Source organism: Esox lucius, chromosome 15, assembly GCF_011004845.1.
Source record: "Esox lucius isolate fEsoLuc1 chromosome 15, fEsoLuc1.pri, whole genome shotgun sequence".
Taxonomy (NCBI): Eukaryota; Metazoa; Chordata; class Actinopteri; order Esociformes; family Esocidae; genus Esox; species Esox lucius.
The window spans coordinates 21478806-21503022 of NC_047583.1; the positions used below are offsets into that span (position 1 = coordinate 21478806).

At 41.4% G+C, this 24217-nt stretch overlaps 2 protein-coding genes across 2 annotated transcripts in view; both read right to left on the reverse strand.

The window, feature by feature from the left end:
* Positions 1-11775: 11775 nt before the first annotated feature.
* tmem229b (transmembrane protein 229B) lies at positions 11776-21002 on the reverse strand. The gene is made up of 2 exons (XM_010897297.3): positions 20326-21002; positions 11776-13979 (listed from the first exon to the last, which is right to left on the reverse strand). The coding sequence occupies exon 2, from the start codon at positions 13790-13792 to the stop codon at positions 13250-13252; it is 543 nt and encodes a 180-aa protein (XP_010895599.1). The 5' UTR covers positions 13793-13979; positions 20326-21002; the 3' UTR covers positions 11776-13249.
* Positions 21003-21982: 980 nt separating this feature from the next.
* The window catches only part of mta1 (metastasis associated 1), a 39080-nt gene continuing 36845 nt past the window's right edge, over positions 21983-24217 (reverse strand). The window contains exon 18 of the mRNA XM_029125609.2: positions 21983-22714. The gene's annotated coding sequence lies outside the window, so the exon portion shown is untranslated. The remainder of the gene's footprint in view (positions 22715-24217) is intronic.

The window sequence follows — 24217 nt, forward strand, 5'->3', positions numbered from 1 at the left end:
TATTGCACATACAAGGTTGTGTGCGTGTGTGTGTGTGTGTGTGAGTGTGTGTGCACGCTGGCTTGTGCTGTATGTATGTGTACGACCATGTGCTCCAATGTGTTTACAGACCAAACCAATAAATCAGCCAAGATGTTAAAGGCAGACAAAGACAGAGTCCTCAGGTGGTTCCCCTGCCTTACATCACAATGGCTCTCATCTTCTCTCAGTCTGGTGACTGGCTGTTGGCCAATCAACACACAGCGTGAGGTGTCGCCGGGTAAGGCAAATAGCACAGCAGTAAGGGCCCGTCGTGATTAGTTGATGGATGTGGATTTAGAGTATTAGGCTGATTCTCTTTCTATGTGTTGGTCTGGCACCAATACAAAGAATACTAACCTACTGGTTTAAATCTCACAGGTCATATCATGTTTTTATATCTATAAGTTAAATAGAGCATGTCTGTGGGAGGATCTGCTCTTCCAATCCACAGCCTGAACATGTAGAGAAACCGCTCAGCAGTTTATAATTATTACACCTTCCACAATTTCCACATCTCCAAAGTTTCATACTAAAGCTCTGAACTAGTCACATTAAAGCTGGTTCGCTTCAGTCATCTGTGACCAATCATTCCCTGCTCATCTCCTCCTGACCCACGCGCGAGCAGACACACAAGCAGAAGAACTAACACACTGAATCATACACACAAGCAGAAGAACTAACACCCTGAATCACACACACAGAGACGTTTCTATAGTTCAACGCTGGAGAGCAAAGCTGCGGAAAGCTCTATTTTCCTAATGACAAGGGAGATTTGTGAAGGGGAGGGGGGCTGGGAGGTGAGCTGTAATGTTGTTGAGAGTAGACATGATGTAAAACAACTTAACAGCTTCATAAAGCACAGAGTGGAGGAGGGAGGGGGAAGAGAGTGAAAGAAAGAGTGGGAAGTAGATTTAGGAGTCACAATTTACCTCCAAACCATGCTGAGCCCTGCGGCCAAGATCAACATCATTTACACCAAGAAGACGTTGTTTCTCCCTTTAAATCGGGGGACTCAAACATGCACTCCGCGTACGAACACAAAATACATAAAAATGACCGCAAGCGACTTTAAAGGGTGTCGAAATTGTAATGGGCCTACATTCGTATGGTTTCCTGACTCCGTCCAACTCACAGCTCGACAGCGAGAGATCACTGGACCTTCTGAACAACGAGGGATCCAGAACCTTCGGCTAATTATGACGGAGCGGAAACATGGCCGTGTTTCAGTGAAGCCCGTTCAAACCTGGTCGAAGACCAAAAGTGGGCTTATAGACAGCAAAAGACCACATTCTACCTTGCTCCCTAGTATCGGGCATTCTGTCTGAACAGATCTCTAGAGATTACTTGATGGAAGGGAGGACAGAAAGCATTTACGAGACATCTGAAGGAAGCTGTATATACGTGCAGAGTTGGATCAGAAGGATTATGATGGGATTTGACTTCCCAGGGAGAAAGAGAGCACTGTAAAGAGGCCTTACACCCCTAGGACATAACTGATGAACTGAGAGAATGACAGCTCCACATTGGCCTGCTTCCCTGGACCTGTTCCAATGGAATTGGGATTGGCCTGCGTCCTTAACGACACCTTAGTCCTTAAAGTGCACTGCTTTTGACTTGAACCCAAAGGAATACACTCAGAGGTAGTGCACGGCCTAGCTAATAAGGGTCTATGTCCATCCTGCTTCTATCACACGTCAGACGGTAGTGTAAATAAACCCAGTCTGTAACCCCTGGCAGTCCATCCCTTCTGGGATAGTACACACACACACACAGACACAACACACAAACACACACACACACACACACACACACACACACACACAGACACACACACACACACACACAGACACACACACACACACACACACACACACACAGACACACACAGAGACACACACACACACACAGACACACACAGACACAGACACACACACAGACACACACACACAGACACACACAGACACACACAGACACACACACACAGACACACACACAGACACACACAGACACACACAGACACACACACACAGACACACACAGACACACACACACAGACACACACACAGACACACACAGACACACACAGACACACACACACACACAGACACACACACACAGACACACACACACAGACACACACAGACACACATACCTGGCACACAGTCTATGTACTTGGATACTAGGGCCACTCTCAGGGACCCTCAAAGGAAACCAAGCTGTTTTTCTTGACTCTCAAAAGGCCGCATTTTCACTCGGCCAATAAGGCGATGAATGTCTCACATATTTTATAATGAGACGTCACGCGTGCAGCACACACCTGCACAAACAGCCTCCGCCTGAAAAGGTCCTGTGGAGCGGAGCGCTGGCCCAGGGCTGATCCAGACCCAAACCATTTCATTCCTTGTTATGTAAAAGTCCAAAGTGATTCCGTATCAGCCTACCGGGAGACACTTTGCACATGCAGTCCCTGAAATGTATAGGTCTTTCTTAGAACAGCAGCGATGCACAACACCAGCAACAGACCAGACCACCATTGACTCATGTACAACACAACGTGGGTCATGGTTTCCATTGTATGAGGGAGATGCACGGAATTTTGGGAGTTGGGCAGTGAAGGTGAGAATGTCCTGGATACATGGAATGTGGGGCGGAGCAGTCCGGAATGAATCTGCGTTCCTGATTCAGTGGCCTTCAACCTATGGCCGGATATTGAGAGTTGTTTTCCTTAGTGTAGGCCAAGACAGTCCCTTAAGCGTACTGGGTGCTTCCAAGACCACAACTGTGTCAGTCCTCGTTCATCTGAGATCCACTTACGTTTGGTCACACAGGTCAGTGAGGTCTGACCAGTCTGACCAGACTCCAAAGCCTGTTGCACAAGTTTCTTGTTTTCCATTGGCCTTTGTTCTTCGGTCCAGGGAATCTGTCATCAGTGGCTTGGGCCAGCGGGACGGTTCTCCTGCCTGAATTCGTTGACTCCCAAACTGTCTCACCAACACAGTTTAGCATGATCAACAGGTGTGTCGGTCTGCTAGCAGTGTATACAAAGATACACTGATGTCACGTGTCTGAACACACACACACACACACACGGGACTGTTTCCAGTTTGGATGGTGGCTATGGAAAACTCAGCAGTCACCTCGTCAGCTGTAGGAAAACCTGATTCCAACCTCCACATGTGAATGCTGACTAGGACGTGTAAGACACTGCACCCCAGTGCAGCTGGGGCATTGCAACCCGGGTTCATTTCCTGCGTCAGGCATTACGGACCGCGCCCGGGAGTTCCAGCAAAAGTACAGGTCAAATTTCTTCAGCATTGTTCTGGTTGGAGGAATGCGTGGTTGGACTGTAGCCTTGCCACTCTGCATTCGGCAGACGACGGCGATTTCAATGTGGTTGTCAGCCAGAGTTCACATTGGTTCCAGCGTAATTCCTGGTTAAGCGAAATGTGTGACAAGAATCAGGACAGCTCGACGGAACACCCTTGGGAGGACTGCAATTCGCTAGAATCAGTTGTGATGTGAAACGGAGTGCGAGGGGGTGACTTGTTTTGAATAGAAGACAGAATAACCGTTAAACGGCAAGCTGCAAGGTTTACTGAAGGTTTTGGAGAACCGACAAAACCAGCTCTAACTGTTTACCAGGATCCTCCAGTGGTGAACCCCGCCCCCCCCCCCAAACCCCCCCACGCCCCCATGCACCACACAACGCCACTATCACTTCTGCCATCCTCTACAACTTCATGTCATCTTACTCAGTCAGTCAGCCGTGAAACCAGACTGGGTCCATCGTCTTCGTAGACTGAAGTTATTAAAATATATTCCAGCATGTCTGGCTTGGCCTTGGGCTCAGAACCAGGGTGTTTAGAATGTAACTTTGGATCCTATCAGAACTGCCTCTGATGTCAAAATGGGCTTAGTGCAAAGATCCCCACATCAAAGTAATGGCCTAGCTAGGCTCCAAGGCCGCGTTCTGCATGGCATCCTACTCCCTATGTAGCGCACTACTTTTAACCAGGCTCCATAGGGAAAATGGTGCCACTTGGGACTAGGCGGCAGCACTGAGTCTGGTGGGTTGGGAGCCCAGTGGAGCATGTCGAGAGAATCAGCAGGATGGGGACACAGGCCAGGGTGACTGACAGGTAGCTGGCTGCCATGACAGCCCGGTGGTGGGGGAATCATTAGATGTTTTGCCCGAAACCTGGGTATATCGGAACAGCCAGAGGAAAGAGTGAAGACAGACTTCTGTGGCACGGGAGGAACACATGCATGCCCATTCAGTCAGGGTAGAAGAGAGGAGAGGTGCTGGCCAATGAATTAGGGCAAGCCTGTTGAAAGGGCCGCACAAGTTCAGCCCAGACCACAAACACCTCTGCACACACACACACATGCGCACGTGCAAATGGGCACGCAGCTCTCCAGTCAGTTGACGGAGCATGAATTATGATAGTGGTTTCTGTCAGGAAAGAAAATAAGAGCATTTATTAAAATTAATGGTTCCTGCTTCTTCTGCCGCCTGAGGGTTAGAGCAGGGGTGTGTGTGTGTGTGTGCATTATTTCTTCCCCTAATAACAAAAATCATTTTAAAAACTGATTTTCTTTTTAGAAATATTATTTCTAAAAACATGTTGGTATATTGAGCCAATTTGTTAAAATAGCCTGTCAACAGAACAAAATAAATACAAAATAATCAACCCCATTATATTCCAGCACTACACCATATATTTCTTATCATACGATGCTTTTGTATTGCTGGAATTGCAGAATTATTTTATCCCTAAGCAACATCAAACCCTTCTAACTTCAGCATCTCATCTAACTTATTTCCAAGTTTCTCATTTTGAGCAGCAAGAATGACATCCACAGGAAATTTGGCCTCGCCAATACAAGAATACAAGAAAACAAACATTGTTTTGCCATTAGGGCAGGAAATACATTTGGACTGACACCATTTGTGAACTGACCAGTGAACATATGAAGTATCAGTGTGGAGGTGAAGCACCAATATTGTTGGATGCCAACTGCCACTAAATCACACCGAAGTAGCAGCATAGTTGAAAATAATTGTTTTGTAAAAATTAAAATATCTTGGGAAAGACAACATGAACACGACACCACAAGCTGTAGTTTGAAGCACTCTCAAGGGGGGTTATACTTGCGAATGCATCTTTTGCTAGATCTGGTTGCACAATTTCAATTAATGAATTTGGATGAAGCTAATGATGCTAACTCCAGGCTGGGAAAAAAGTAAAGCTTATTATGAAATATCACCATTATATGGCTTCAAACTCAACCCCAGTTAAGGGGAATTTCAACCTAGCATGATTTTAGGTTGAACTATCCCTCAAAGAAGAAGACAAAAAGACATGGGAATTGATTGCAACAATAAAAACATTTGGCAAGCTAGCTGGCAAGTTTGATTGATTTCAGCTTACTGAGACACTCCCATCACAGTGCAACAGCAGGCTGTGCTCGAGAACGAGGCGTCCTGTGAGGTTGAGACATAACCAACCAGTAACTATATATAAACCCTCACATGCTGTGATCTGGATTCGGTTGCTGCCTTTGGGGCACATGTAGGTTGATTCTGAAGGAGATAAATCTAGGTATATTGAGCAATATTTAGAAGGATGTCATCTTTACAGCAAAATCAGATGTTTCTTTTGCCTTTTCTGAAATATCAAGGAAAAACAGCGAGTTCACATTGCAGGGTGTAAGCTTGTTACCATCTACTCATAAGGCACAAGTGAATACCCTAATTATAAGACTTTTTAGGGAGAAGGAAGTTGTTCCAGTTCTTATGTTGAGCTTCTCAGGACAGCCCAATGTTTAGGGTTAAACACATCTGTGTACCATGATGCAAAGCAGCCAGGGAAACCTCTGCTATCTGAAGTGGTGCTGCATCTCGTTATGCAAAGTTTGCCGGGAGATAAGAAAAACAACCTGCTGTGAGTGTGTGTCTCTGTGTGTGTGTTTTTAAGTGCGTGTGTGTGGCAAGCAAGGCAGCATGGATTAACCAGATGTCCATGTCCACCGTTCCAAACTGTCAACAGCAAACATGAAACATATCCTACAGTTAGTACTGTTTGTTTTGGCTTTCACAAATGAGGGTTGCCAAGTAAATATACAGTGTGGTCGAGGTTGAGGTTGAGCTCAATGGCAGATGCTCAGATGGAGGACAGAACAGGCATTCATTTATTAGGGATGTATTCATTTGTGTACTCTGTAGCAAATTGTAGCCAAAGGTTTTGTAACATAAAGCTTGTTGCCAAAACAGCAGGAGTTTCTGTTAGACAAATTAGCATATGTCTTTTCCCATTTTGTTCGTTTGGTTTCTACTGAACGCACCCCCGATGTAGGTCTACTTCCCTCAGGACTGCAAAGAAAACAGGCTTCAGATCTCTCAGCTAAAAGAAATATGTTGTATTTGCCTTTAAGGGGGAGTGGTATGAAATCCCACACTGCACCACAGACCTATGGTCCAGCGGTCAAAGTCAAGGAAACGATGAGAAAAAGTACAAAACAGGAATCATAAAGTGAATCATGAGATAAACGCTCAGTCAAAAGAAAGAGCTGACACCCTAAAATGTTTGTAGAGGTGTTGACTAATTAAGAGTAAACTAATGTGTTGGCCTTGACTATATGAGAGCATAGTAATATGGTGGCCCACTTTAAATGATCTTGGCAACTGAACAGATAAACGATTTAGCATTGGTACCTTCACCATACACCCCCAACCCTGACACTATGCACCTTCACCACAGACACATAAAACTACCCCCCGCCTTCTGGTTTAACTGTAGGCAGAGGACTACTCCAGGCCATGAGATCACGTAACTTTGTATATCCGTTCATTCCTTTATAAACCACAGGTGATCTGGGTAGGTGCTCTGAAGTTGTACTGAGTAGTTCCTCTTTGCTCCTTGACTGAACTGGAAGTGAGCCAAGAAGAAAGGAACCACAAAACACACCCACCACTTGAAAGGGAAATTGTATTTCCATTGTAACAGGTGGATAACACCACTTTACCATATTTGGAGTGTTGAACTGTGATTGGAAGGGAGCTGGTAAAGTAACCCAGTAAAAGAGGTGTGTGTGTGTCAATTGAGCTCACAGGTCCACATGTAAGGCTTTTACTAAGCACAAGGACAAGCCCAGGGCACTGGGGCCAGAAAGAAAAAAAATGATCTGTGAGGATAATACACCAACACTGGTATGGGCTTCTGACAGCTGCTACAAAATGTCAGGGGAAATAGAGGAAGAAATGCATTCTAGCCAGGATTGTCATTGGGGTTTCTATGAACACACACAAATGGCAATTAATATAATGTGAAAGAAACTAAATTAGGCTCAGCTAAAGTTTATGATGGATTGGATGAAAACCGACAGAAGTGATCATTTTTGTACAGTGTGTGTAACCAATATTGCTTCTTTACATTCACGTTCACACCCACAACATCCATAAGAATGTTGCTACTTACCAGATTTGTTGTCCTACCAGCTGACTAGGATTCCATAAGGTTAGGTAACTTTATTTAACTTCACATTACAGTTCAGGCCTTCTTCGATATATTTAGTCCATTTAAAACTTATTTGCACTACAGCAATTGTTTCGCATGACATTCTAGAATGTACGTATGTAAAAGCAGTCATAGATATTGACCAGTGTCCCCAAATCAGTGGTTCTCAAACATTTCTAGGCTACTTCCATTGTAGCCTTGAATTATCTCAACTAAATCAAGCAATCAATATATAGATTTTTGATCATTATTGCCAAATTCATAGCTTTTGGAATACTGATACAATTTTATACATGGAAAGTCTGTGTGTCCCAAAGAGAGCTTTGACAACCACTGACCTAAATGAAAATGTCTTTTGTTTCCAATTGTGTGCTCCAAAACTAAACTGACTGATGTCATATGTAGTGAAAGAGCGACACCAAGTGGCAGGACAATACCACTGCAAATCTAGGTTGGGTTACAGTTTTTTACAGTCGCTAGGACACATTTCCCAATACTTAGGTCACTTTTTCAAAACTCTTCACACAGTTCTCCAAACCAACTTTCAGCTCGGCACAGTAGTTCATTTCACTTTCAAAATGCACTAATACTACCAAATCACTTCATACTCAAATCAACTCATTCTTCCAGAACACTAGCAAAGGTTGACAGACAACAAACACACTTTGTCACCCACAAAACAATGACCTAAAAAACACTTTACAATGTTTTCTTGTGTAAAACAAGGACACATCTCTGTTTATAATTCACTGCAATATATGTTACTGGAATGAATCAGACATGATGCAGAAAGCCACAATATGTCTTTTATCCAAAATACAATAATTTGTATACACACCATCCACTGATACAGATACAATAGTAATGCTAATCTACTCGGTCTTCTCCATTTGGCCACAGGTTCTCATCCACATCACATCTTATGTCATCTAGGGCAATACACCTAGGAAAGAATCTTCTGGCATGCCTGATCCATCCCTGGCAATCTTCTGCTGATATGTCCAGGCATCCAGCATTCAGGGAAAATAATTCCTCTATGGGTTTGAGGAATGGAGAGTAAGGTGGGAGGAAAAGTGACACCATTCTGGGATGGGCTGCAAAACATTCAGTGACTGCACGGGAGTGGTGAAATGCCACATTGTCCCATACAATTATAAATGTTGGCTGATTTGTTCTCTCCATCCCTTTCCTCACCTAGCACAACCCTTCCATAGAGGTCATACAGGAACGCAAGGAGACGTTCAGTGTTGTATGGCCCAATTAGTGGTTTGTGTAACAGCAGTCCATCAGTGGATATTGCTGCGCACATTGTAATGTTGGCACCCCTCTGGCCCGGGACATCCACTGTGGCTCTCTTCCCAATCATGTTCAGAGTTCCTCTCAAAAGGCACAGTGTACAACTGTTTCATCCTTACCTGATGTTTTTTCAGGACTCTACAAATAGTTGTTATGCTTACACTGTGAATATTTGCAAAAGCAATGTTGTCTGCCAAGACTCTGTCTCGAATCTCAGTGAGTTTTATGCCATTGTTTCTGATGACCATATCAACAATGGCAGTTTCCTGCACATCAGGGAACATCCTTCCTCTCCCACCTGTGTGAGGTAACCATTGAGTCCTAAGCAGATATGCGAAAGCAATTACACACAAGTCTATTTACTTCTGTAATGTGCAACTCAGTCAAATGCCCTTGCAGAATACAAGTTACCTGTTGGTTTGCCTGAAAACTCTGAAAACTAACAATAGATGCCACTGTTGAGTGTTGCAGATTTGGCTGCACTCTCTGACCAGCCTCTCTCATTGAGAGACCATGATTTACTACATGATCCATTACAGTAGCTCTGTTCTCATCTGAGACTACAGCTCTTGATCTTCCTCTTATTCTTCTTCCACCACGCATACGTATTCCTCGCCCCCACCCAGCCACTCTTCTTCCTCTTTCAGCCACTTGTCTATTTCTGGCTGGGTCCATTTTCTGGCTGGGTCCACATCACAATGCAAAACTACTCAGCAGTTGTCTCCTTTTGTAATGAAATTGAAAGAGTAACAACTGTGTAGATGTTCATCTACAATGAGAATCAGCTGTGGTTGGTCCAATTGTTTTTATAGCATCTAATCTTTAGATTTAAAATATATTTTATTAAAATGTTACTGTAGAATTGTAGCAAATTGCTGTCTTATTCAGTTTTGTATTATGTTATTGTTTTGAACTTAAGTTCAACAGTTTTGAAAACAGTATGTAAGCATGTGCAAATTTGCCTGTAAGTACACAGAGTTTTGGCGGTTGTTGTGTCGAAGTGAGAAAATTATTAATGTAATTTGAAACATTTTGTCATTGAATGCACTTTGTTCCAAAGCAATGATAATTGATCCTCAGTTTAGCCCACTTATACTTCTGTTGTGCTCACTGTGTGAAGAATTTTGAAAAAGTGACCTAAGTATTGGGAAATGTGTCCTAGCGACTGTAAAAAAACTGTAATAAGACTGCTAGACCTCTAACTGATAAGATGAGGTCACCTCGGACCCCATCAGAACTGGGTTCAGGATAATTTACAGTTAAATGACTGTACTTGTTAGCATTATGTATATCACGTCGCAACCCTAAAGGTGAAGCCTGGCAGGTGAACTCCTCCCATTTTGGATAAGATGTGTACAATGTCTTTCATTTGTGCATAATGTATAAGTAGAGCCACAATCATACTATCAGTTTACCATGAAATTCCAATTTTTAAAGAGAGTGGTTTCGATGGTGTGACAAAGATTGTAATTTATTTTTACAACCAGTGGCCAAGAATCCCAGAAAGCATCTTTAACGTGATGTAGCAGGCTTTTAAGAAACATGTCGTAAGCTTAATTAGTGGCAGATGGCCTTGATTGGAAAGTCTCTTTTCCTCCCTAACCAGTGAACAACAAAATATCGATTTACTATTTAAATACCAATGTTTTCTTTTCACTTTGTGCGCTCCATAAATGTAGTAAGCATCCAGTTTCTTGAAGGTAAAAATCTGCAATAATGTTGCCATTGAAGGCATCAAGTATTTTAATGTTGTCAAATGGTTGAGACTCTTTAGCTTCATCATTCTTAATGACCCATTCTAATAAGTGGGAATTTCAACTTATTTTGCTGTTCCTTCTTGATGACCTGGTTGGAGTCAGGTCAAACCATCAGGAAGGATAACGTTATAGTCCCACCCACTTCACCACATTGAAATGGCAGCCGTTTTGCAGCTCTGTCTGGGCAGATCAACAAGGAAAGCTGAAACACTTCATGCTCTCTTTATCAGGGATCATAAAAGCAGTTGAAAGCAATCAACTACCAGGTAGACGTGTTTTGACCGTACTGGATCAGGATTTGGCAGCCTTTAGCGTGTCTAACAGGTGAAACAGGAACAGGTATATTTCAAAGCAGGATAAAGGACATTAAAACCAGACTTAATTATTACGTTTGATGATAAAGTCTTATTCACTCAACAACAAAACTCATCATAATAATATCAAAATCTATAATTATTTCTGATTGTTTAGGAGCCTGACTAATAAATCAATCCTTATTTTGGGTGTGGACTACTCAGCTCAGAATGGTTAGTCATTAAGCAGGACATTAACAAAGAGTTGCAGCTAGATGGAAAATAATACAATTTCTGTCTGCAAGATGGGCTGGAGGTGGTTGAAAAAGACAAAAATGTAGCTCATGAGTAAAGTGCATCATCACCATAACTGCCCTCTGTAACGCTCTGCGCTGTAATCGGATATAAAATAGGACTTCTCCAAATGTCTTTGTTACCCTCTGTGTGTTTAAATGCAATTACCTTGCTGGCACAGACAGAGAAGACAGAGGTTAGCTGAAGGTTTCACATAGCTTCCACCAATCTGTTCCAAGGTACCACTATCAGGAATTATTTCTCTCTGCCTTTGTTAGTGTACAGTCTGGCCAACTCCATGCCCCATAGCCATCATTTTCATCAAATAAATACATTTATTCCCTAAGATTTATTACAAATTAAACAGGATAAATACATATTTCAAATGTTTGGTATAACTCAGTACGGTGCTCACTAAACACGTCTACATTCGTTTAGAAAACAAACCAGTGGTTGATCAAACCAAGAAAATAGAAAAATAATTTTGGGAAGATTTTTACCTGATAACATTTTGACATGCATACCTTAAGTTTATGTTTCGAGAAATCCGAAACAGCCTCTCACACACAACCACTAAACATGCAAACACACGACTGGTGAGTTTCATCATTTATAATTGTATTATCGAAGCAGTGCATTTGTTGAACAAAGAGATAGCTGTACACAAAGTCCTACTTAATACCAGTATAGACAGTTGTTAAACTGCAGACTTCCAAGTTGAGTCAAGGATTCATAGTAGCACCTCTCAATTGCTTTTGAATTTACGCTGTTGTTTGAGATACACATTATTTTGTATCATCAAAACAGAACAAATGCCATAAAGCAACGGCCATCATAAGAAAATCCCAAAGATTTTTCAGGGAGGAAAACAGATCTATTCTAATTTTTGCGACTTCAGATCAAGCAGTCAGATGTGGTACCCTATCAAGTCCACTAGGTGGTAGCAGCTCTTTCAGTGTATTGACAACATCCTCGGCCCAAAGTCTGTTGTTGAACCTAGCTCACAGTGTAATAATGACATCGCATGAATGTCAGAAATCCTGATATGGGATTTGTCTTTCATTTGGAAGAACAGATAAACAGCAGGAATAGCAGTATAACACACAATTCACAAGTTGTTACCTGAGACCATAGTAATTTCTTAATAGGCAAATAACTTAGGAGTATGACTGTATGTATAGCTGCTTCAAATACACTTCTTATGCAATATAATACATTAGAAGATTACACATAACTGAGGTTCTCTGAAAATATTGTTTTCTGAAACAAACTATGTTGCATACAGAATGTTTTTGGAAGACACCTCCTGCATGCATTTTCAAGCATTATGGTTTATCACCATAACAACAGGAATTTGAACATCAGAATGGACATACACCTTATTGTGGGGTTATAAAAGATGAGCCATTTTCTTCAGGGATTTTGTCAGTTATGGTTTGCCATTGCAGTGATAAAATGTTGTGTGAAATAATTAATTTTAAGAATCTGCACTGTTTGTTTGTAAGCTAGCTATTCAAACAGTTCATAGAGGCATGATTCCATAAATGTTTCAGGAAATAATGCCAACTTTCAATTCATTGCAGTCATTCCACAGCGCTACACTAGGTGTTAATGCAACACATACTGATATTTTATCACATAATAGCACTTTTTCCCAATTAAAAAATATGTATGACACAAAATTATACAGCAATATTTTAGGTGTTCAATAACTATATATTACTTTACTTATATCACATGCCTCAGTTAATGTCCTGTACAATAAGAAAGTGCATCACTTAATGCCCCTAAGACTAGGTTAAATTCATCCCTCACCGCAATGGCTGCCATTTATTACCCCATTCTGAAACTTTAAGGAGTTTATGGCATTGCACCTCTAGAAACAGGTGCTCTATAAAAGCCTACTCCATGACAATGAATTAAAACCTATTGCATATTGCACCTTACTTCAGAATGCATTTTGAAGCTACACATAAATACAATACAGTAAATCATAAAACAAAGAAAAACGGTTTTCGTCCCAAAGGAAAGGTTTCAGTGTGCGAGTGTGACTTTAGGGATTCAGTGTTGCTCAGTCCACTTTTAGGTACCCATTGGCTCCTCCTTGTTCACCCCACTCTCTCCTCCCTCCTCCCCCGCCAGCGTCCGCCGGGTCCCCCTCCACTCTGTCCCGGTCCATCCGCAACCGCAGTGTGTTGCGTATAACCAGCCGCTCCGTCATTAAAGAGGCGCAGAACCAGGGCAGGGCGTACTCCGCAGTGATCAGCCCCATGAAGTTGTACTGGAAATGGGAATAGTCCCACGGGCACGCGTCAAACTGGGTTAACAGCAGGCCCGTGCCGAACTCCCAGACGAACGTCCAAAGCGTGTAGATCAGGCAGCGCAGCAGCATGGGGCAGCGGCGGGCTCGCAGGGCCAGGTACATGTGCTCCACGATGAGGATGCACGTCCCGTAGATCAGCAGAGCCCAGACGCTCGTCACGCCGGGGAACTTCCAGTTGCGGTTGACCACGAACTCCCAGGCAGCGGTGAACATGACCTCGCAGAAGTAGCCGTGGATGGCATACAGGTACCAACGAGACAGGACCGTTAGAGGCACCGGCGGCGGCGCCATTGTCGGCACTTTGGCGGACGAGACGTGGAACGGAAACCACACGGTGAGGTACGCTCTCAGTTCTCAAAGAGTTCCTCTCCGTCTGATCGTTGGTTTAGCGTAGCAGCCGTCTCCTGTTCACCCACAAGCGTTAGACAGCGGTGGACATTGACCATCCCTGGGTGTCCGTTTGTTGATGGATCCAAGTCTGTAGGGAGAAAGGGGGGTGAGTAGTCAGCATACAAGACTTTTTGTAAAAGGCAAGACCATGGAAACCATAGACTACCGAAGATTATTCTTCAGCTGACTGGAAGCCTCTTGGATACCCCTTCAAACACTGTTGGCTGCAGGTACAAGGTCATAAACAGACCACTTGATATTACGATTGACGTCAACTTGCATTTCTCTTAATGTCAGTTTGTAATATTAGAACCGTGAGAATCGACGCCTCTTCAAGAAGGAGTGGGTTGAAATTTCTCGAGAGCCTGGTGTTGGATTTGTTTTAAACTTACCTCACTAGTGGAAATGTAACGTTCCTACGAGGGGAAGTTGATCCTAGATCCGCACTTAGAGGAAACTTCACCCCTGACAAATCTTTTTTATTTCTTTACTATTATTATTATTCAGCAGAAGCTTTTATCCAGAGCGACTAACAGAAGCAATTAAGGTTAAGTATCTTATGAATTATAAAGTTGTATCAAGCACGCAATGCCATTACCTTACAAGTGAACATGATCTCAGATCCTCTTCAAACAAAACAGTTTCAAGCAGTGGATTACAATGCTGTTTTTAAATATATGTATATTAGTCTTTTTTATCCAGTATTATGTCATGTCTGATGTTTTATTTGGACCCTATGAAGAGAAGCTGTTGCTTTTGGGATTCCTTTAAGAAAATTCTTAAATCCTTAGGGATGAGGAAATTCAGAAATAAATGCCTGCAGTTTACATGGTCTGGCTAACCCAGTGCCACTTCATCAAGGACTTACAAAACCCCCACATTATCTGTGCACATGCCCAGATTAGACAGTGACTGTATGAATAAGAGATAGCGGACCAACCACACATAGGCAGTAGGTACCACTGGTATCTGGTGTCAGGAGGACACAGATTGACAGTATCTTTCAAACACTGTCATAGTACATTACCTCTTCCCCAAGCTCAACTGGTGGGATAGAGACAGACGTTTAGGGACAGTACAGAGGCATTAGTGAAATTCTATCCATCCCTTTCACAGGCTTCACATTGTGCTGCCTTGACATACAATCTAAAGACCCACAGACCTGCAAGAACCTGTTTATGCTTTCATGGACATAAACACTATGATAACATAATACAGATACGGCCATACGTTAGTCAATTATAAGGTTGAATATTACACTTGTTTGGGATAAAGCCATATCTTTGGAACACTTACTGTGTTATAAAATACTGAATAGTGCCATATCAACATTTAAAGTAGATGTATTTCCACTTCTTTGCATTTATGTGACATTTTAGTAATTTGGCAGACACTCTGTTCAAGACTGACTTACAGTTAGCGTGTAAGGACAGCTTGCACCCTGGCCCAGCATCAACACGCAACGCCAGTGGTACAGAGTGTGACAAGGTTGTGACATAAGCTGATTTAGACTGTTTCAAGTGACTGGCATGCTACAGTTTAAAAACTGTAAGAGGGGTATTTCGATAAATTAACTACACAGGCAAAATTAAATACTGTTGTTAATCAACTGTTAACTTTTAAAATATTATAGACTATGAACAATGCAATCACAATGGTAGCATTTCACTTGAATAATCTACTTGCATAAAGCAACAAGGTTGTTGAATTTAGTTGTAGATCGAAATAAATATCCTAATAATTTGGACTGTGAAAAAAAGATATGTTCAGACAACACTTAAAGCATACCTACAAAAAACAACAGACTTCATGTTTTGACTATTCACACTGAATCATCCTGGGATTATTGAACATGTACAATTTAGCAATCTGATATTTCTAGTTTTTACAGATTCTCAGGATCTTGTTAGCTAATTTGTCTCTTTAAGATTGTGAAAAAGTCGCTTTTAATGATTCCTCCTAACACGAAGGGCTGGACATCGATTATAGTCTCATCAGACCTATAGTCTAGTTCTCCTGAGACCTATAGCCTTGTTCTCATCAGACCTATAGTCTAGTTCTCATCAGACATATTGTCTAGTTCTCATCAGACCTATAGCCTTGTTCTCATCAGACCTATAGTCTAGTTCTCATCAGACCTATAGTCTAGTTCTCATCAGACCTATAGTCTAGTTCTCATCAGACCTATTGTCTAGTTCTCATCAGACCTATTGTCTGGTTCTTATCAGACCTATAGTCTAGTTCTCATCAGACCTATTGTCTGGTTCTTATCAGACCTATTGTCTGGTTCTTATCAGACCTATTGTCTAGTTCTCATCAGACCTATAGTCTGGTTCTTATCAGACTTATACTTAAAATGATTTACAAAACTGTGGTACCAGATATTGAGAGATACAGTCATGTGCAAAAGTACACTCTTTACAAAGTTATAATTTATGGTATGTAATCTTATGGTTATGTAATCTTAACTTTAACACTGTTGACAGATTAAGGTAAGATAAGTTAACAAATGAAACCGAAAGATTATATTTAGTCATCAAATTCAACAGAAATGCATTTTCATTGTGGAGAAAAAGTTAGTACACCCCTAGCTTCAATAGGTGGCTAAAATAACTTAATTTAGCCGTTTCATGTAACGGTCTGTCAGTCTCTTACATAAACTAGGGAGACCTTTTGCCCACTCTTCTTTACATTACTGTTTCAACCGTGTCTTGTTTCAGAGGTCTTTCAAGCATGTACGTCCCACTTCAAGTCCCCCCCACAGCATTTCAATAGGATTCATTCATGACCCAGGGGTTGTGTCTTGATATTTTTTTTTTGAGAGTGGAGGCTTCCTCCTTCCTCCCATTTAGGTCAATTTGTGCAGTGTCTATGCAACAGTTCACTCATGCACTTTGACATTCATTGTGGCAAAATAGGCCATCAGATCCCTTGATTTCTCCCTGGGGTTCTTAGACATTTCTGTGAGCATCTTTCAGTTGACTCTTGAGCTGAATTTTTGGGGAGCGACCTATCTGATGTAGATCTGGATCTTTCGCAGTTTATAGATGATCTGTCAGACAGTGGAATGATGCTTGGACGTCGCTTTGCAACCCCTCCCAGACTCATGGGCATCAATAATCTTTCTTCTGTGGTCTTAGATCGGTCTTTTGAACTTTACATGATGTTACCACACACCTTCATTCACACCTGTTTTGGTGCACTTGCTATTTTAACCATTTTATGTGATGGTAGGATATACTAACTTTTGTTCACAAAAGGAAATTGCATTTCTGTTTACTCTTTAAAGAATAAATGGTTTAAAAGGAGATTTTTTGTGTGATTTGTTAAATTGGGTTAACAATAGTGGTTGGAATTTAGCTCAAATATCCATGTACATACTTCTTCACGAGACTGTGTCTTATACTAGGTCTCCACTAGGAGGTTCTGCCCTTTTTATTTATGAAGGTTAAAGTTTGGATGTTATTTTAAAGCTACAAATCTAACAGAATAAGTCTGTGGTTGAAATATCATTCTTAAAACAACAACTAACTTTGAATATTGTTGTGAGATTGTGACCATATACAGTGAGAGCAGGTTTATAGAAGAGAAAGTGGTTTGGTGAAGTGGGCAGAGAGACAATCTGATGAGGATTACCTAACAAGGAACAAGAGATTTGTTTGAAAAACTGGGCCAGGAGCCTAGATGGACAGACTGACTGGCCCCATAACCTCTCCATCACACTCCACTTCCCTCGCCACTACACACATCTTCCTCTACTCCTGCCTCTGTTTCCACTGCAGCCTCTATTCCCCACTACACACATCTTCCTCTACTCCTGCCTCTGTTTCCACTGCAGCCTCTATTCCCCACTACACACATCTTCCTCTACTCCTGCCTCTGTTTCCACTGCAGCCTCTATTCCCCACTACACACATCTTCCTCTACTCCTGCCTCTGTTTCCATTGCAGCCTCTATTCCCCACTACACACATATTCCTCTACTCCTGCCTCTGTTTCCACTGCAGCCTCTATTCCCCACTACACACATATTCCTCTACTCCTGCCTCTGTTTCCATTGCAGCCTCTATTCCCCACTACACACATATTCCTCTACTCCTGCCTCTGTTTCCACTGCAGCCTCTATTCCCCACTACACACATATTCCTCTACTCCTGCCTCTGTTTCCACTGCAGCCTCTATTCCCCACTACTTAGCTCTCCTTCTCAGCTCTCTCTCTCCCCACCAAGCTCTGCTGCGCCCTGCTTTCCTCTGGGGGCAGGATGAGACCCTCCGCCTCTCCCTTTTCTCTCACCTCATCAACGGGTACGACTACGGAGTAAAATGACCTGCGGCCTGTTTAACGGTCTGGCATCTGACTAAACACCATGGCTTAACCGGGACATAAAGCGTGACATGAATAGTGTGCAAGCCAATCAGTGATTGGAGCGGTTAGGTGGTGCTGTTGTTGTTCTCACTCCTCTTCCATTTATAACTGTTGTCAATTTTCAAATAGAGGGAGTTCATTGTTGGTTCTTAACTCTTTGTTCATTCCAGGTATTGATCCAGCAAAGGATATATTTATTGCTTCCTATTTCACACTTGACAAATCATGATGATATTTTGTCATTGCGGGTACTGGGCTTGTACAGCATTTGCGGTGGCTCACACACACACACACACACACACACAGTCACACAAATACACAGTCACACACACACACAGCAGCATATTGCTGGATCAAATCAATAGTAACGTTTCTTAGCAGGGTGGCTAATTTTACTAGGGGTATCCTGGGACATGCTCCCCAATCAATAAAGTGCCATCCACAATTATTGGTTCCTCAGGTAAGTATGAATAAAGAACTTTGTGAAAAATTATAATTTTTCTTTGTCAGCTTGATCTTATACTAAATATACTGTAAAGCATGATGGTGGATATCTGTGATGTTGTTTACCTTTCAAAGAACCTTATCCGTGAAATAATGTAACATATGTCACAACAGGCATAAATATGTATTATGACAGTGTTAAGACAATATCATGACAGGTTTTGGTTATGGTTGCCCTGAATATGGTACCTTTTAACCTAACCAACTCAGACACACACATGCACACCCACACGCTGCTGTAACAATGGAAAGTGTGACTGTATTGGGGGAGGGGGATATTGCTAATTTATTATTAAGCAGGGACCATTTAACTTCAAAACATTGTGGTCCCGTGCTCTGATACCTTGAAGAAATAATGGAAATGCAACAGTGACAAGGGCACTGAGGGTCAGTATGACTGTAAGAGTTAAATATGTTGAAAGGGAGAGATAATAACTGTGGGGATTAGATCCCAAAGAACATAGTGTTGCTGATTAATAAAGTAAAATAAATATTCTGCAAGGTCCTGGATTAAAATGCACACAATGCTCCAGTAGGCATATTCTCAAAGTGAATTTACAACTAAAATCACATACATTGTCCAGTGTGTTTGTAAACAGAGTTTACAGCTATGCAAAAAATAAGTGTCTTGGTAACTTAGGTAAGCCACTGTGGTGAATTTAAAGCAGTCTAATGCTGGATTATTTCTCTCTGTCATCAGTATCTATCATTGAGATCATCCAGGTCATGTGGGGTGTTCTGGTCAATGACCTATTTATTGAGGGCTTGAAATGGCCTTGGGTCTATCTGTCACAGAGTTTAATAGATCCTTTAAAGATCCTAGATGTGAAGTTAAAACCCTTCATCCTGATGATGTAGGTCATGACAGCGGGATTAAAAATCTTGGATGATCAAATTAAAAGAGGGGCGCAGTGTTGGCCCAGATTTGCGCATGGCTTATAAACGGGGTACACCGGCAGCCCAGCTCTATGTCCCATTTATAAAACCGCGGCGTTGGCAACCTAACATAGTCTCGGTCACATGACACACAGCCCACTGCATACCCATGAGCACTCAGACGAATACAATATTGATCGCTCATGTCAGGCTTTGGATGCATTTATTTCTAGGCTATCCTACAGTCTACTAATACAGGACACGTTAATATATTTCAGTGGAACTCAAGTAAAATGTCAAGATATTATCAACTGACATTGGAAATAACGGGTTTTAAGTAAGTTGCAACGATTTAGGTTAGAAAGATGGTTATGACCCTATAGATAAATCACTGTCTTGTCCTTGATGCTTGATTGCAGTGTTGTAAAATAAGTGGGAATAAAAAAATTATAATAATACACTCGGCTGCAGAATATCAACGATGGTCCATATTTTATTACGATATATTTAATTCAAATATTACTGCATAGGCCTACTAACCATATTAGCCTATCCTTCGTCTTTTCGGAAGAGATTACAAAGAAGCGTCGTCTTTATGAAAGTAGGCCGGTAGTCTGGCACACTGTCGTGTCCAGTTTTAAGTAGCACTAATTAAATGGAACACACGTCGTACAACCTACACATCTTACCGTGCTATTGTCGCCTGCGCTTGTCGTACTGGATGCAGCGAAATCAACAATGAATTGGATACGGACACCGTCAAGGCGAAGTATTACAGTCCCGTTTCCGTCCGGCTCATGTCATACACGGTTCCCGGTCTCTCCGTTGTCGGATGACAATTGACATTCTCCTTCGCTGCAGTTCGTAGAAGCCTGGACTAGCAGTAGCTGCAGCACATGCTCAGAGACAGCACAGGTTCCAATCACACAGTTCTTGCATCTTTCATTAACCCTTTCGTCAACAAGAAGGTGTTTTCATTAGTGAGAAGATGGGTCCAACCGTAGATCTCATTATGAAAGCACCCCTTTACTGCCATCTACTGGGACCATCCCTACAATCTAAATTGTAATACTTTGCATTATCTGCCTTGACAATCAGACCATATGCGTCATTGTAGCATTTAACCTAAAACGAACCCTTGTCCTTACCCTCATTCTCCTAACCAGCTAAGATAGATCTAAACTGCTGTGTTAATTCTCTAGGAATCTATAGTGGTTCTCCTGTCCTGCTTCCATAATGATCCCAATTTACCCTAATAAACATGGCTACAATGCTGTAACACCTACCTTCAGACCCTTCACATAAACAGTTAATCAAAACTGAGAAATGAGGACTGAGAAATGAGGTCCCAGTAGGTAGCAGTGTAGAGTTGTCAAGAGGAATGAGGTCCCAGTAGGTAGCAGTATAGAGTTGTCTGAGAAATGAGGTCCCAGTAAGTAGCAGTATAGAGTTGTCTGATAAATGAGGTCCCAGTAGGTGGCAGTATTAAGGTGTCTGAGAGATGAGGTCCCAGTAGGTATGTGAAAAGTTCAGGGCATCATCCAGCTGGGTGAATTTATGAAGGTATCTGATTTTAAAAAGCAGAGGTAGCACACCCTGATAATAATCACTTTACCGGAGAATTAAGAGTTTAGCAGGTCATTTAATTTCAGACATTTCTTAAAGCAACTACACATTTTTATCTTTACAGCAGCTGTCAAAATCCTCTATATGGCAGGATTTTGACAGCTGTAGGATTGATGTAGCGGTATGTAATGACTGTGGAATATCTAGGGCCATACTGTTAGCGAATCCACACAGAACTGCAGGCAACGCACACGCTGACAATGCCAGGTAGAAAAAGCTTCTGTGGAATTAGAGTAGCCATTTCCATTAGAAATAGAAACCCATTTCCTGAACATGAGATCCAGCTCTGTCTCTGAAACCGTTTCAGTGGCTGAACCTGGGAGACCTCAAACGACCTTTGCAGGGAGGGGTCAGGGTCAAACCCCCCCCGAACCCACACCAAGGCTGTGTTTATATAGCCATCCTAACAACCCAAATCAGATGTTCTTCCTATCCGATTGTCTTCCTGTCAACAATCTGTTGATGTTGAATTGACACATTCACAGTGATGTAGTCTGAAGCAGCAAACAGATAACATGCTTATTTCATGCCACCACTATCCCTAGCATAGAATAACACCTGACTGGATGTTCCAGCCACCCTGCTGCTGCAGCGTGACAAGAGAAAGCCACGATAAAACAAACTGAAACCTTTGTGAGTGTAAGTGGTGAAAAGCTCACTGTTTAAAAAGAAACAATAGACAGGGGAGATTTAGATAAATAAAGTAATCCCACACATGGCAAAAAAAAACAATTATCTTTTTAATTACATAATTGAGATGCATTACTTGTGAAAAAGGTAGAAAAAACAGCATGTTTCAGTCTTTCTCAATAAGTTAAACCTCTCTGGCCAAATGGGTTCTGGCCGGCTCACAAAACAGAATCAAAATCCTCTAGAAGCTTTCAAAATAAATGAAACGGAAAGAACAAACGAGTTATAGAGACTTATATAATTGAAACTAAATGTTCATCTCCTTGTAGCATATTCAATAAACATGTAAAAAAAAACTGAAGATGCAAGTGGCTTATATTACAATAGAGACAGTCCTTCTGTCACCCTTCGCAAAATGGGGTTTTCCACGCAACAACGCAAGCAGTTCTCATGAAACTAGGTTTCATCGTTTCTTTTTAATTAGCAAACTGATAAGCTTCAGGTTATAGCTGGTAAAAAAAAAGGAAAAAATTAAAAATAACAATAATAATAATAATAATAATTACATTAAAGACAGTCATAACAAGAAAGGTTAAGTAATAAACAGTCCTGTACAGGCAGGCAGACTTTTGCCTTAGTTCCATTCCTTCCATACTCAAAGATGATTGGTTGGTTGGTCTTTGACAATTTTGCTGTCTCATGCTGATTGGGTGGGAAGATGGCCAGTCAATGATTCTGCTGCTGCAGCTTTCAGACATCCTCCACTCAATTCACTCCCAACTCCATCTCTGGATTTGGAGAAACTCCTCCCATTTAATCAACCTTGGTAAAAATTAAAAAAAAAGAAAGAAAAAACAGACAAGGGTTTAGAGTGGACTCTCTTATATACGCCACTTTATCATTCATTGGCACAATACTGTATTATAATTATAATTTTGTCGCATTGATATCATCATCATCATCATTATTAATATGTTGTGGCTTTTCAAAACTCTTATTACAAAACTCCAAACGGATGACACTTTATCCATAAAAGGGTCCCTGTGTAGAATCTTGCCTCTAAATATTAACATGACTTGAGAAACAAGATATGAATAGTATCACCTAGTAAATATTGCCAGTTTAAATAATGGCAAACATTCCTTATTTTTGACAGTATTATATTGAACATGCAGCGGCCAACACCAAGGTTGTGAGTCTGAATCCCACTGAGGTCCCATACAAATCTATGGCCTTAGGGTGGTGATTCTGTATTTTTCATTCTGCACATAGAAGGCAAGACAACATAAAATATACAGCATATTTACCAAATGGTTGAGTGATGACCAATTAGTGATAATAAAAAGTATTTAAACAGAAGAAATTCTATCAAACGTTATGCAAGTACTTTGTATGCAAATAATGTGTTTCAATGGAAAACTTCTTTCTAGATGACAAACTGATTTTTGATTTTGTTTGTTGTTCTCAGTCAATGTCAGATGTGCTTAGATTTATGAAAAAAAAGTATATTTCTTTGATGATCTGTTGTACAATATTACCACAAACGTGTGTAAATAGTACCAAAGCGACCATAAAAAGTCTGTAACCCTGGAAATTGACAATTGTGTGAATGAATAGTGTTGAATAAGACCATATGGACAAGTCCCATCAAGCCAGACTAAGGCCATCTGTTATGTCATTTGTGTAGTACCTCAAACTGAATTATCAGTGTGCCATTTTTATTAATTCATAAACAAACCCAGGCCAGACGTACTAATGAGCTCTACTTCACTCATCAGGCAACAGACTCTGGATCAGAGTTCTACAACTTACACTTTATAAGTCGAGGCAGGAATCCTACAAAAAAATGACACCAAAATGAATACTTACAGTCCCTGACAAAAGTCTTGTCGCTTGTGTACCAATTGACCTGAAGTACCGCTGAAATATATTTCTAATCAAGATGTCTTTACAAGAAATGGATCATTCTAATCCCAACAGGTTTTGTAATAATGTTTCAGTGCAAAACGAAACTGTCAAAAAGTATTCTAATATTCACAGCTTGGTTAAGCCCATTGAGTCAATTTTTGCAAAGACTTAAGTGTTGTCGCCTTGTCATATGAGCTTCACCTGTGACTAATAATGGATCAATTAGGTCTCAGGTGTGTATAAAAACAACCCCAGTACACTAGACCAGGGGTGTCAAACCGGTTCCACGGAGGGCCGAGTGTCTGCAGGTCTTTGGGGTTTCCTTTAAATTGGTTCCCAGGTCAGACCTGAACAACCAGGTGGGGGTAGAAATTAACCAATTAGTGAACTAATTAATCAATCAGGTACAAGGTGAGA

Coding starts and splice junctions, on each gene's coding strand:
- tmem229b (XM_010897297.3), bottom strand. CDS start 13,792: ATGGCGCCGCCGCCGGTGCCTCTAACGGTCCTGTCTCGTTGGTACCTG.